The 13,134-nt window shown below is 33.3% G+C and overlaps 1 protein-coding gene across 6 annotated transcripts in view; it reads right to left on the bottom strand.

Annotated features, from left to right (window-relative positions):
• CCDC178 (coiled-coil domain containing 178) overlaps positions 1–13,134 on the bottom strand; it is a 394,601-nt gene that overhangs the window by 265,123 nt on the left and 116,344 nt on the right. For all 6 annotated transcript variants that reach the window (XM_023647620.2, XM_023647619.2, XM_023647621.2 and 3 more), the window contains 2 exons: positions 8,992–9,087; positions 8,703–8,839 (listed from right to left, as the gene is read on the bottom strand). In XM_023647620.2, coding sequence (XP_023503388.1) covers positions 8,703–8,839; positions 8,992–9,087 — 233 coding nt within the window. The remainder of the gene's footprint in view (positions 1–8,702; positions 8,840–8,991; positions 9,088–13,134) is intronic.

The following is a 13,134-nucleotide window of genomic DNA, read 5'->3' on the forward strand; positions in this document are numbered from 1 at the left end:
TAGGCTGTTAAGAAAATATAGCTTCTATAATATTTGTTTGTTTCCTTGGGATCTCACTGAAGGCAGGGACTTTCCCATAATATATATATATATATTCCAGTTTTAGCACCCTCCTTATATCTGCATGTACTGTGAATTCAATAAAACATTAATAAATTGTTGAATACATTTTGTGTTGGACTAAATTAACAATTTAAGTAATTTAATGTCTGTTTTTGACGGTAACATCTTATTGAAGTAGAACCTTTATACAGAAGAGTATGCAAATCAAAGAATACAGCTTATTACATTTTCGCCGTAAATGTACCAGTAACATCCTCACTCAGATAAAAAAAAATTGAACACTGCCAGCAGAAGCTCCTAGTGTGTGCTCTCCCAGTCACTACCACCCAGTAGGGGCTGCAATCCTGACTGCTATCACCATCATAACGTTTTGTTTGCTTTTGAACAGGATCATACAGGACTTACTGTTATTGTGTCTTCTTTTGCTCAGTATTATGATTACGAGATTCATCAAAGTTGTTCTATGTAGCTGAAATCTGTTCATTCTCACTGCACACTGTGTACGAATATGTCACATTTTACTTATCCATTCTACTTTACATTCATTTAAGTATTTTCCAGTTTGTGGCTATTAAAATAATGCTGCTATAAACTTTCCTGTAAGTGATTTTGATGAACATGTGTATGATCTACCATTGGGTATATACCTAGGAGTGGAATGTATTTAACTGATTAGTAGATAGTACTAAAACATTTTCTACAAAATTGCACTCCCACTGACAGGCTGTGGGAGTTCCAGTTGCTCCACCCTCCTAGAACCTCAAGCATCAACAATCTGTATTTTAGCCATTCTGATGAATGTGTGGTGGTGTTTCATTGCTGTTTTAGTTTACATTCTCTGAGAAATCAAGCACCTTTTCATTATTATTGTACATTTGGATATCCTCTTTCATGAAGTGGCCATTCAAGTCTTTTGCCCCCTTTTCTTGGATTGTTTCGTAATTATTTTTATTATATTATTATTTTATGTAGTTATATTTATTTTTTTACTTATTATGTATTTATTTTATTATTAATTTTAATATTGATTTAGTGCTGTATTGATTTATCTCCTCAGATATAGGCATTACTTATATGTTTTATCAGTCTGTGTTTTGTCTTTTACTAACTTAATAGAGTCCTTATTCACTATTTTTTTAAAAACTCATGATGCTATTTTTCTGTTTAAGAAAACTTGGCCTTACCCATATTTAGTAAGATATTTTCCTATATTTTCTGTTAGACTTTTTACTGTTTTAACTTTCACTTTTACAACTATCCTCTATAAAAATTGATATTTGCATGTGGTGATGAGTAGGGGTAAGCACTTATTGTTTTCATATGGCTATTAGAAGGCCACTCATTCTTCACTGTGCTGCAGTGGGACATTTGCCACAAATCAAGTGAGGGTAGATGTATGAGCCTGATTCTGGACACTCGAGTCCGTCCCACTGGTCTATTCATCTGTCCTTGAACCAACAGCAAGTCATCTTACATACTGAGCTTTATTATAATTTTTGAAAAAGGGTGAGTTCTCAAGTTTAGTTCTTCTTCAATATTATTTTGAATATTTTGCTTCTTTGATTTTTCATGTCATTTTAGAAACAGCTTTTCAGTTTACACGTACACACACATGCACACAAACACAAAATATGCTGAGAATTTGTTTGGGATTTGCATGAACATCTTCACAATACTGTGTTTTGATTCATGGCCAAGATATGCTCCCCTCATTGATTTGCATCTTCTTTAATTTGTCTCAAAAATATTTTGTAGTCTTCTGTGTAGAGTTATTATAGATCTTCTTGATAGATTTAGTCTAAGGATTTCATGTTTTAAAATTGTATTATAAGGTATCTTTTATAATTTTATTTCTAATTAATTGCTGTTAGTATTTAGTAATGTTTTAATTATCTAGCTATCTATACTTTAGCCAATACTAAAGTTTAATAATTAAATAATATTTTCATTCTAAAATATATTTTAGAGCTGTTTATCACTGTGAATCATTATTTTAAAATTATTTTGGTTAGTTTCACCTGATTACCATTTTATTAAATTTTAAAATAATATTACATTAAGAGTTTAGTTATAATCACAATAAAATTTTTAATTTTGGTTAGAACTTGACTTTTCCTCATTATTGGATTACATTAAAAAATGTGATATGTCCTCCATTTATCCACTTAAAAAATATGTTTCTTCAAGACTTACTATAAAGCTATAGTAATCAAGATGGGGTATTAGTGAAAAGATAGACACATAGATCAATACAACAGCCCAAGAAAAGACCCACAGAAATACAGTCAAATGATCTTTGACAAAGAGGCAAAGGCAATAAGTGGAGTAAAGATCGTCTTTTCAACAAAAGGTGCTGAATCAAATGGACTTCGACATGCAAAAAAATGAAGGTAGACACAAACCTTACACCTTTCACAAAAATGAATTCAAAATGGATCATAGACCAAAATGCAAAACTATAGAACTAGAAGGTAACATAGGAGAAAATCTAGATGACCTTGGGTATGGTGATGACTTCTTAGTTATAATACCAAAGGCACAATCCATGAAAGAAATAATGGATAAGCCGGACTTCATTAAAATTAAAACCTTTTCTCCTGCAAAAGTCAATGTCAACAGAATGGGAAGATAAACCACAAACTGGAAGAAAATATTTGTGAAAGGCACATCTGATAAAGGGCTGTTATCCAAAATATTCAAAGAACTTTGAAAACTCAACAGTAAGAAAACAAACAACCCAATTGAAAAACAGATCAAAGACACCTCACCAAAGAAGATATACAATGGTAAATAAGCATATGAGAAGACGCTCCAAATCATATGTCATCAGGGAAATGCAAGTTAAAACAACGAGATATTACTACACACCTATTAGAATGGCCAAAATCCTCAACACTGACAACAACCAATACTGGCTAGGATGTCGATCAACAGGAACTCTCACTCTCTGCTGGTAGGAATGCAAAATAGTACTGTCATTTTGTAAGACAGTTTGGCAGTTTCCTACAAACCTAAACATTCTTATCATGTGATCTAGCAAATGTGTTCTTTGGTATTTACGCAAAGGAGTTGAAAGCTTACCTCCACACAAAAACCTGCTCATGTATATTTATAGCAGCTTTATTTGTAATTGCCAAAACTTGGAAGCAACCAAGATGCACTTCAGTAGGTGAATGGATAAAATAAACTGTGGTACATCCAGACAATGAAATATTATTCAGTACTAAAAAGAAATGAGCTATCAAGCCATGAAAAACATGGAAGAAACTTAAATGCATATTACTAAGCGAAAGAAGCCAATCTGAAAGCCTACACGCTATATGGTTCCAACTACATGACATTCTGGAACAGGCAAAACTATTGAGATAGTAAAAAGATTGGTGATTGACAGAGTTTGGGGCATGGGAAAGGGGAACCAGTAGACAGAGCACAGAGATTTTTAGGGCAGTGAAAATACTCTGTATGATAGCATTATGGTGTATGCATGTCATTATACATTTGTCTAAACCCATAGAATGTATAACACCAAGAGTGAACTCTAATGTAAACTATAGACTCTGGGTGACTATCATGCGTCAACGTAGGTTCATCAATTGTAACAAATGTATCACTCTGGTAAGGGATGTTGATAATAGCAGAGGATATATATGTGAAAGGTCAAGGAATATGTGGGAAATCTCTGTACCTTCCCCTCAATTTTTTTGTGAACCTAACTGCTCTTAAAAAATAAAAAGTCTTAATAAAAACCTATCACTTTGTATATGTTACATATACACATTTTCATTTGTCAAGTATACTTCAATAAAGCTGGAAAAATATTTTAGAAAATAAATAATAAAATAAATATTAAGAATTTCAATCATATTTGGTCTTTTCTTCATAGAAGCTTCCATTTGGTATTTATATCTTTTTAGTTGAATTTACGTTTCATTCTCTAACAAATGAGATTTTTTTCCCTTAAATTTCGAAGTAGATATTTGTGGTTTTCATGACCAATGAAGCTGTTTTTGTTAGTGGATACAGTCGATAAAAGTCATTAATTATATTTCTTGATTCTGCCCTATCAGATATTGGGGAAACTTTATGTTACATGCTGATTTTGGGGCTAGTGTTATAATTTATCCCACAAGATTTCTATCTTGTGAAAATTCTAATTTATAAGAAGCAAATGAAGTGACAAACATGAAAATGCTTGCTTGTCATTTTCAAGTTCTTCTACGTTTAACATCTAACTTCTATCTCCATAAACATCCTTCCTAAATTTCAGACCCATAAATCAAAGTGATATCAAGACACTTAGACTTGAATCACGCCATACACAATTCCAAATCAAACATATCAACATCTTCCCTCCAATCTTTCTTTTGTTCCTCAATAGATTTCTTGCTTAACATCTGATACTACCATCAAACCGATTATTCAAACCCTAACCCATCTAATTACCACTGGACTGATGTCGTTAAAAGAGAAATCTGACCATCCAGCTTCTTGAGTGGATTTCCATAGTCTTCAGCAGAGTCCAAACTCCTTAAAATTATTCATTATCTGACACTTAGTTCCCTACCCTCAATGTTTGCCTGTGCCGACCTGCCACATAAAACACAACTATGAGTGTGTGCGCACACACAGACACACATCAGGTCAAGCACTTGCTCTAAGCTCCAGCCATACAGCTAAAAGTGCAGAGCTGTGAATCCACCACAATCTTACCTGTGCCCTAAGAGAATCGGAATTTTAGCATTAGGTCTACTCTTCAGGATTGTTATTATCAGACTAATATGTCAAGCATATTCGAACATTCACTAAACGTCAATTAAATTGAAGTCAGATTAAATTGCAAAAGAATGAGATAAGGTCAAAAGTCCTGAATCTGAATATAGAAAGGTTTCAAACACCAGTTGTGTTAGCTGGGAGACTTGAGGAAAGCTACTTTACCTCTCTGAATCCTAATTTCTTTATTTCTTCCTTGAAAGCATGAAAGAATTATTTACTAAAAGCAGAATTCAAGAGATGATGCATAGATATTCCACCTCCTTAGTGATGAAAGAAATGGAGTTTGAAACTATTTTGAGAGTATATTTTTTCATTCGTCAGGTTGGAATACACGTTTAAACAACCATAGAACTCAGTGTTAGCACAGATGAATAACAAAACAAGCTTATGCACTGCTCAGCTTCAGTAAATGGTATGGCTTTTATGGAAAGTAGTTTCAGAGAGGTATTAGAAATTTTAAATATATTATAACCAACCTACTTATATAAATCTATTATTACTTTAAAAAGCACTAAGAAAGATTTCTTAACAAAAAAAATTTACCACAAAAATATCTATAAGCTGTAAAAATAAAAACAACCTAAATATAGAAATTATGGCAAAAATATGTTACACCCATATAATAGACTTTTGTACAGAGACGTAAATGATATATTTGAAATTTGTATAACAATTGATAAAAATTCTATTATATCATCTTGGGAATAAAATTAGGACACACTTTCATTAACAATGAAAAAGTCAGTAATATATTAAAAGTGGTGACCTCTACATATGGAAATGATTTTAAGTTTTAAATCTGTTTTTACACTTTTTTGTACTTTCTTTGCTACAACAAATATGCATTACCATCAGAGTGTGAAGAAGATCATACGAGATATTTTTGCTCTGAAAACACTGGAAATTTTGATAAAATGGAGCTTCAAATATCATGACTTGGGAAATGAAAAAAAAGTCTTAGAGGGGCCAGCCTGGTGACATACTGGTCGTGTTCACATGCTCTGCGTTAGCGCACCAGAGGCCGCTGAACTGCATCCTGGGTGCGGACCTACACACCGCTCATCAAGCCATGCTGTGGCAGCATCACACACGGAGGAACTACAAGGACTTGCAACTATGATATACAGCTATGAACTGGGGCCTTGCAGAAAAAAAAAAGAGCGAGAGAGAGGAAGATTGGCAACAGACGTTAGCTCAGGGCCAATCTAAAAAAAAAACGTCTTAGGCATATCTAAGGATACAAAGTCAAAAATAGAATTCCTCTCATAAATATAAGGCTGCAAAGGATTAATTCAACTTTATCCTAGGACTCAACAATTTTCCACAAATAGTTTCCAGAAGAAAATGGACAACACAGAATAAAAATAGCCCAGAGCACAAGGACAAAAGGCTGCAAGAACTTGAGCTAGAAGAATGAGATGCGGAAGTAGATGACAAAGACTACAGATATTTAAATTATTGTATGTATATTATAAAACAACTATTTGTACTATGTTTAAGAAGTAAAAGAAAGCTTCAAATACCTGTGTCAAACAGGGAATCATAAAGTGACTTAGAAAATTTGGGAGAAAAGCAAATAAAATTTGGAAAAGAATAATTATTTTTGCATCTATCTATCTATCTTAGAAAGTGAGAGACTTGTCAGTTAAAAAAAAAAGAATATAAGAACTATTTGTGAAGTATGAACTACTGACTATCTCCTCAAATATTGCCTCTGTCCTTTGTTTTATATTCTGGTCCTTTGGAACATCACTTAGATATGTGGTAGACCTGACTCTTGCCTGTACATCTCTTAATCTCTCTTTCATTTTACTAATATTTCACTAATTTTCAGTTCAGCACTGTGCAGTCTGCTGTTGAAATCACCCATTTAATTTTGAATTTCCAGTAAAAAGCTGAATGAAAAATTAAGTAATTAAGTGACATCTTAAGGTATTATCTGGACAAGCACAATGCATACTATGGAAATCCTTCCCTATAGCCAGGGCTACCATTTGATAGACTGTATTAGTGTTCACGACCACTCACTCTCTCTCTTTTTAAGAGGATTAGACTTCCCACCCTGTTGACATCAGGCTTGGTCATATGACTTGATTTGTTCAATGGAATTTGAGCATAAGCAACATTTATCATCTTTCTGTGGAAGATGTACAAGTCATTGAGTGATCTCAATAATACACCGGTGCTACCAGAACAACATGCCCTAGAAGGATCCAATCCTTCACCCTGGATCCGAGAAGCAGAAATAACATGAAGCACAGACACAGTAGACACAGCTAAGTTGCAATGCTACTGAGAAATAAACCTTTATACTTGTACACCACTAAGATTTGGCAGTTGCTCATTATTGAAAGATAATCTAATAAATGCTAACTCTCATACTCTCTTCCTTTGCTCCAGAGGGACCTCCTCATTATCTTACCCACTATTCAGATTTTTTTTTCTTCTCTGGTTCTCTTTCTTAATAAAATAAAATGTAGTAGCATTAGCAACTATAATTTTAGGCTATCCTTTAGAAAACAATGTTCCTTTTACTTCCTTTTAAAAAGTATGTTTAACATACAGATAACTTTTACAGATTCAATCATTGCCAAAGATAAAATAATCATTAAGAAAATTTAACAAACTTCCCATACGAATCATCAAGTATCATCATTACTTCTTTCTCTTCTTTCCTCCTTCCCTCCTTCAATAATTAATTATGGATAGCATAGTATGTGTCAGGCACTATGCTCAATGATGAGGATTCAATGGTGAAGAAAATATAGTCATGGCCTATGTCTGCCCTCACGGATCTTCCCAGTTTTTAAGGGAGATGGACATCAATCAAATATTCAAACACACAAAATTGACAATAAATATGAAAGAGAAGAGTGTGTGCCATACGTACACATAATAGAAGAATTGGATTTAACTGGACGGTCAATGAAAGCTTCCCAGAACTGATTCCTAAGCTGTAATCTTAAGAATAAATAGTAATTAAACAGGAAGAAGGAAGAGAAAAACATTATAGGAAAAGGAAATAGCACAAAAACACCATATAGGCTGGAAAAAAAGTAGCAAGTAGGAGAAATTCAAATAAGGCCATTGTATTTGAACCAAATAATAAAGATGAACCAGGTGTGATATGAGACTGCAAGGCAGGTATGTCTACCTATTCAGGGACCTTGTGAGATACATTAAGGAGGAGTTTTTGTCCCTTTACACCTACTAAAATTAATTCAGTATGGAGGAGAACTGATCATACTTATAAAAGAAAAAAGAACGCATCTACCACAATGTAAATTATGGATTCAAAAGGGAGCATCGTGACAGCATGTAAACCAGGTTTGGAAATCACTGTTAGTTCATGCAAGACACAATGATAGCTTGTACCAGGGTGCTGGTGGAGTAGCGAAGCGGATAGATTTAAAAGATATTTGGTATGTGGAATATTTCTCGTTAACATGTTGAGTAAAAGGGTGGAAATAGAAAGAGGAATCAAGAAAACTCATAGGTTTCTGAGCTAAGAAAACTAGTTTTGTAGTTGCAGAGAAGAAATGAGGGTTGACTGAAGGAGATCATGAACTTGATTAGACATTTTAATTCTAAAGATTAGACATTTTAATTCTTCGGGTATAAGAGGATATGTCAAAAGGTGATAGGAGTCAGTGTAAAACTCCTTATAAGATCATTTTTTCACTATTTTGATTTTTCTAAGGGATTCAGAGTGATAAAAGAACAACATTTGGAATAGAAATAAAATTTAAGCTAATGATAAATACAAACACCACCATACCACCCCAGGAACACCAAATAAAGAGGTTCATTATATTTAACATATTAGATATGCTATATAAGAATAAAAATCATATTTGCAGAATTACCTTTCACTGATACCTTTTGATATGTTTTCAATATCGATCACAAGTTTTTTATTTTCTTCCATCAATTGAGCATATACTATTGAAATATCTGAAAAATCTTGTGCGATATTAGAAAGTTCAATATCCCATGTTTTTTGCTTTAAGAAAAGAATAAAAGAATAATTTATACATGTTTATGTATTTTGAAAAGAAAAAATGTATAGTAATTAAGTTACTTTTAGTTGCACAAGTTAATATTTGAGATTAGAGAATGGAGCTCTAGTGGGAAGCAAAGGAAAGGTCAACTTACTGTGGTATAAAAACTATTAAGTGCTTCCAGATATTCATTTTCATAATTTTTTTTCTTCCAGATTAGTTGATCACAAACCCTTTTCAATTCATCTAGCTGAGAAAAAATATACACAAAAAATAAACGAATTGTGGAGCTTTCCATTCTTTTGTAAAGTAAGAAACAGATTCTATTTCAAATTATGCAGCTATCATAACTTAAATACTGATTAAAATAATATAAAATAACTAACCATAGGCTGTTTTCATTTATGAAAATTGTTGCAAGATTCTGAATAAAATATAAGAGGTCTGACAGTGCTCAAATAAGTAATCATAATAAAAGAGAATTATTTTAGTTATGTTGTAAGAATTGATAAAAACTAAAATATTGAAATCATAATTCATCACATTGACAAATCAAGGAGAAAACAACAGGAATATGGCCAACACTCCACAAAATAGTCATTTGGCAAATTCGCTATCTCATTTCCATAAATTTTAAACTAGTCCAAGGAAAAACTACCCAAATATACTACAAAGAAACAATAGAAAATATCAAAATAAATCATAAGATGCTAAATGTATGCTCGCTGAACTCAGGAATGAAGTTTCATTATCTTTTATCATCACTGTTAGTAATCATGTTTTGTGAAAGTTTAGCTAAATGCAACCGGATAAGGAAACCAAACGTTACTATTATAATACTGAATATGAATAGATAAAATGTCTACAACTTTAGATGATTTGATTAAATACCTAGGAAAACGAAAGAGTCTATTTAAAACTACAATAAATGATTTTGGTAAAATGGCTTGATATAAGCATAAGAAAATTAATAGACTTTATCTCTAAGAATAATAATATGTTACAAAATATAGTGACAATACTTAAAAACTTATCTCAAAAAATGAAAAATATTTGGGAGTAAATTCAACACAAAAGGGAGAACCTATATAAAGCAAACACCAATTCATATTTAAAAGCTTAAATCAAGATCCGCATAAAAAGAATGATATGTCATGTAAAAGTTTAACAGCATATACCATCAATTATCCCAATATTAATATAAAATACAATGAAAAAGAGTATTCTCTTTTGAACCTCATGAAATGGAAGAGAAGGTATGTGAGAACAGCCAAGAGGTATACTAAAAATAAGAATAATGTTGAAAACTTGCTATCAGATTTTAAAACATCCTATAATACCACTATATTAAGGCAGTATTTATTTTTTGTGTTGTAATAAAGATCAGAGGGAAAAACGAGAGCCAAGAAATAGATCTGAATGTTTTTTGAAATGGTATTTGAATTCAGTGAGAGAGAAATCATTGACTTTAACTAACGGAACTGGAATAATGTAGAATTTCTGTTTTTAAAAAAGTGGTCTCTCTACTTCACATCTAACTCTCACCATAACAAAAATAAATTTCAAATGAATGAAAACCTAAAGGCAAACAAAATAGTGCAAATTATTAGAGTAAACAATACGAGTTTATTTGTAGAATCTTGAGCTAAAGGAGAATGTTACCTTGCCGAGTAAACCAAGAAGATCTGTTGAGGCGTTTGACAACATATTTTACAAAAGTTGAGTGGCAAAAGAAACCACAAACAAGACTGAAGGAAAAATAAGAACCCAACACTCCAAGATATAGTCCTCAGGAAGGGCATCATTGAAAACGGCAGATTAAGAACAGCTGAAAACTCTCCTCCATAAAGGTAATGAGAAAACTGGCCAAAAAACTATCAAAATTAGCTGTCTCAGAACTTTTGAAATTAACTGAAGGCTTACAGTAATCTGGGGAGAACTCATTCAAGAAAACAGCCTAATCTGAGTCAGAAGTATGAGCTCTGTATTATTTTAACCTGTCCTAATCCCTCACATCAGGTCCATGGTAGCCTTGAAGAACATTCTACATTTGTGGAGAAAGCCAGCAGTCAGAGAGCAACCAGAGGGAGTAGAACAGGGCTGAAATGCTTTCAAAGCCTCATTCTCGGATGACTCATTATTTGACCCCACTGGTGGTCTCTGGGAAGACTCCCCTTGCAAGGATGTCTGTGTTTGACTTGATTCAGAACTCACCCCATACAAAAAGTTTCCCCAGAAAAGTTTTTTTCCAAGGCATGATTGTCAAAAAAAATCACAGGCAATTGATTAACTCTGTGGCCACTTAGGACAGTGGATAACAACTGGGACAAAAAATAGAGTAACCAATAACTTTAAAGGAAAAGCTTTTGAGGAGAATGAGGTGTCCACAGTGGCTTTGGAAAACTCCAACATATTCCTGGGAATCTAGAAGGCTGCAAATGCACAGAGATGTGTGATAGCCCAGGACTATTCAGATGCTCTGAAAATACCTGAGATGCCCTTTAAGTTCCCACCTGTGGCAACCTGGAGGCTCTATGAAGGTAGGAAGAGAAAACTAAGGCAGAGCTGACAACTGCCTGGATGAGTGTTGAGCATGTGACTAAACAGCACACAAAGCCCCTTGGCACAGATTGGGAAACTTACTGTTTCCAGATTTCCTACAATCATTAACAATCCTTAAGATAACTGAGAAGAGACTTCAGTGGCTACACATGGAAAAGAAAACAGACTTTAGAGAATTCATTCAGAAAGGTCACTAAAGAAACAGGTAACAACTCCAGCAAACAGCAACAGGAACAAACCCTGGGGGGGAGTGTGTTATAAAAATAAAATACAAATATTACTAAATATATTCAATGTACCAAAAGAAATACTGAGTATATTTTTCTTAGAATTATGATCAGTAATTAAAGGAATATTTGGATTGATGTCATAACTTTGAGAAGTTCAATGAATTATGAGATGATTTACCTGATATTTAATAAATACCCAGGTATTTGGATGTTAGACAATTTCTAACCCAAATGAAAATAGATTTTTTAATAAATTTTTGCTTCAAGAAAGCTTTGAAATATTTTCCAGAATTATTCTTCAGAAACTGTCAAATTCCTTTGCTAAATGATGTGTAAGCATTCTTACCCACTCATTATTACTATTGTTTGGGAAAGAATCACGAAAAAACTATTAATCAAGCTTTTTAGCTAGTCAGCATATTTTGCAAGTAATCCTCAGATAAGGGTGTAACCAAGTCACTGAGACAGAGACACATCCAGCTTGACATGATTACAGGGTATAGTCTACGGCTTCAGTTTTCTTGGATTTATTTTTTGTCTTAATGTAGAACACTTATTTTAGATTTGTATTAGGACATTTTAGGTTTTTAAATGAGAAAATATCTTTGTAAAATATCTCAATTTGTAACGTAGTTCTTAATCATAAAAGTCATCTAGAGGGGCCGGCCCCCTGGCCAAGTGGTTAAGTTCGCGTGCTCCGCTATGGCGGCCCAGGGTTCAGATCCCGGGCGCGGACATGGCACCGCTCGTCAGGTCACGTTGAGGCGGCGTCCCATATGCCATAACTAGAAGGACCTGCAACTAAGATATACAACTATGTATAGTTTATATACATATATATATATACACATATATATATATATATAGTTATGTACATAGGGGGATTTGGGGAGATAAAGCAGGAGAAAAAAAAAAGATTGGCTACAGTTGTTAGCTCAGGTGCCGATCTTTAAAAAAAAAAAAAGTCATCCAGAAGCCTGAATTTTTCACCCAGGAAGACCTGCGACTCTTTTTGCAAACTGAATTAATAGGGAGTGAAGAGTTTTCAGAAAATCTCGTATTAAAGAATAAGGGTTGATCAACTATTTACAAATCTGAGAGCACAAATGAGTGGTGGTTTGAACTAATTCAACGAATACTTTTAACAACTCCATGAAGTACTTCTCTTAAAATCCCTGAATCTCTGTCTTCAATGACTTCTCTATGAATACTACAGTGGGTGGATTTGCCTTTCTTGGAAATTGCTTGACTATATGGAAGAAACCATTTTCTTTCAGCTGGCAACGGCATTGGCATCATCTGTGCTTAACCAAAAACATGGACTCCAGAATCTGCTGCTGTTTCTCAAGAAGTCAACAATAAGTTTAAATTTTCTTTGTTTGTACACGTTAGCAAAAAATGCACAGTTATGAATGAATTCTTCAGTCTGCAGTGAATTATAACAACTTTTTTATACCAGAAATAATAATTACTTCTTTGCATATTTGGTCATCTCCATAAGTAAA

The sequence above is a fragment of the Equus caballus genome, chromosome 8 (genome assembly GCF_041296265.1).
Source record: "Equus caballus isolate H_3958 breed thoroughbred chromosome 8, TB-T2T, whole genome shotgun sequence".
Classification (NCBI taxonomy): Eukaryota; Metazoa; Chordata; class Mammalia; order Perissodactyla; family Equidae; genus Equus; species Equus caballus.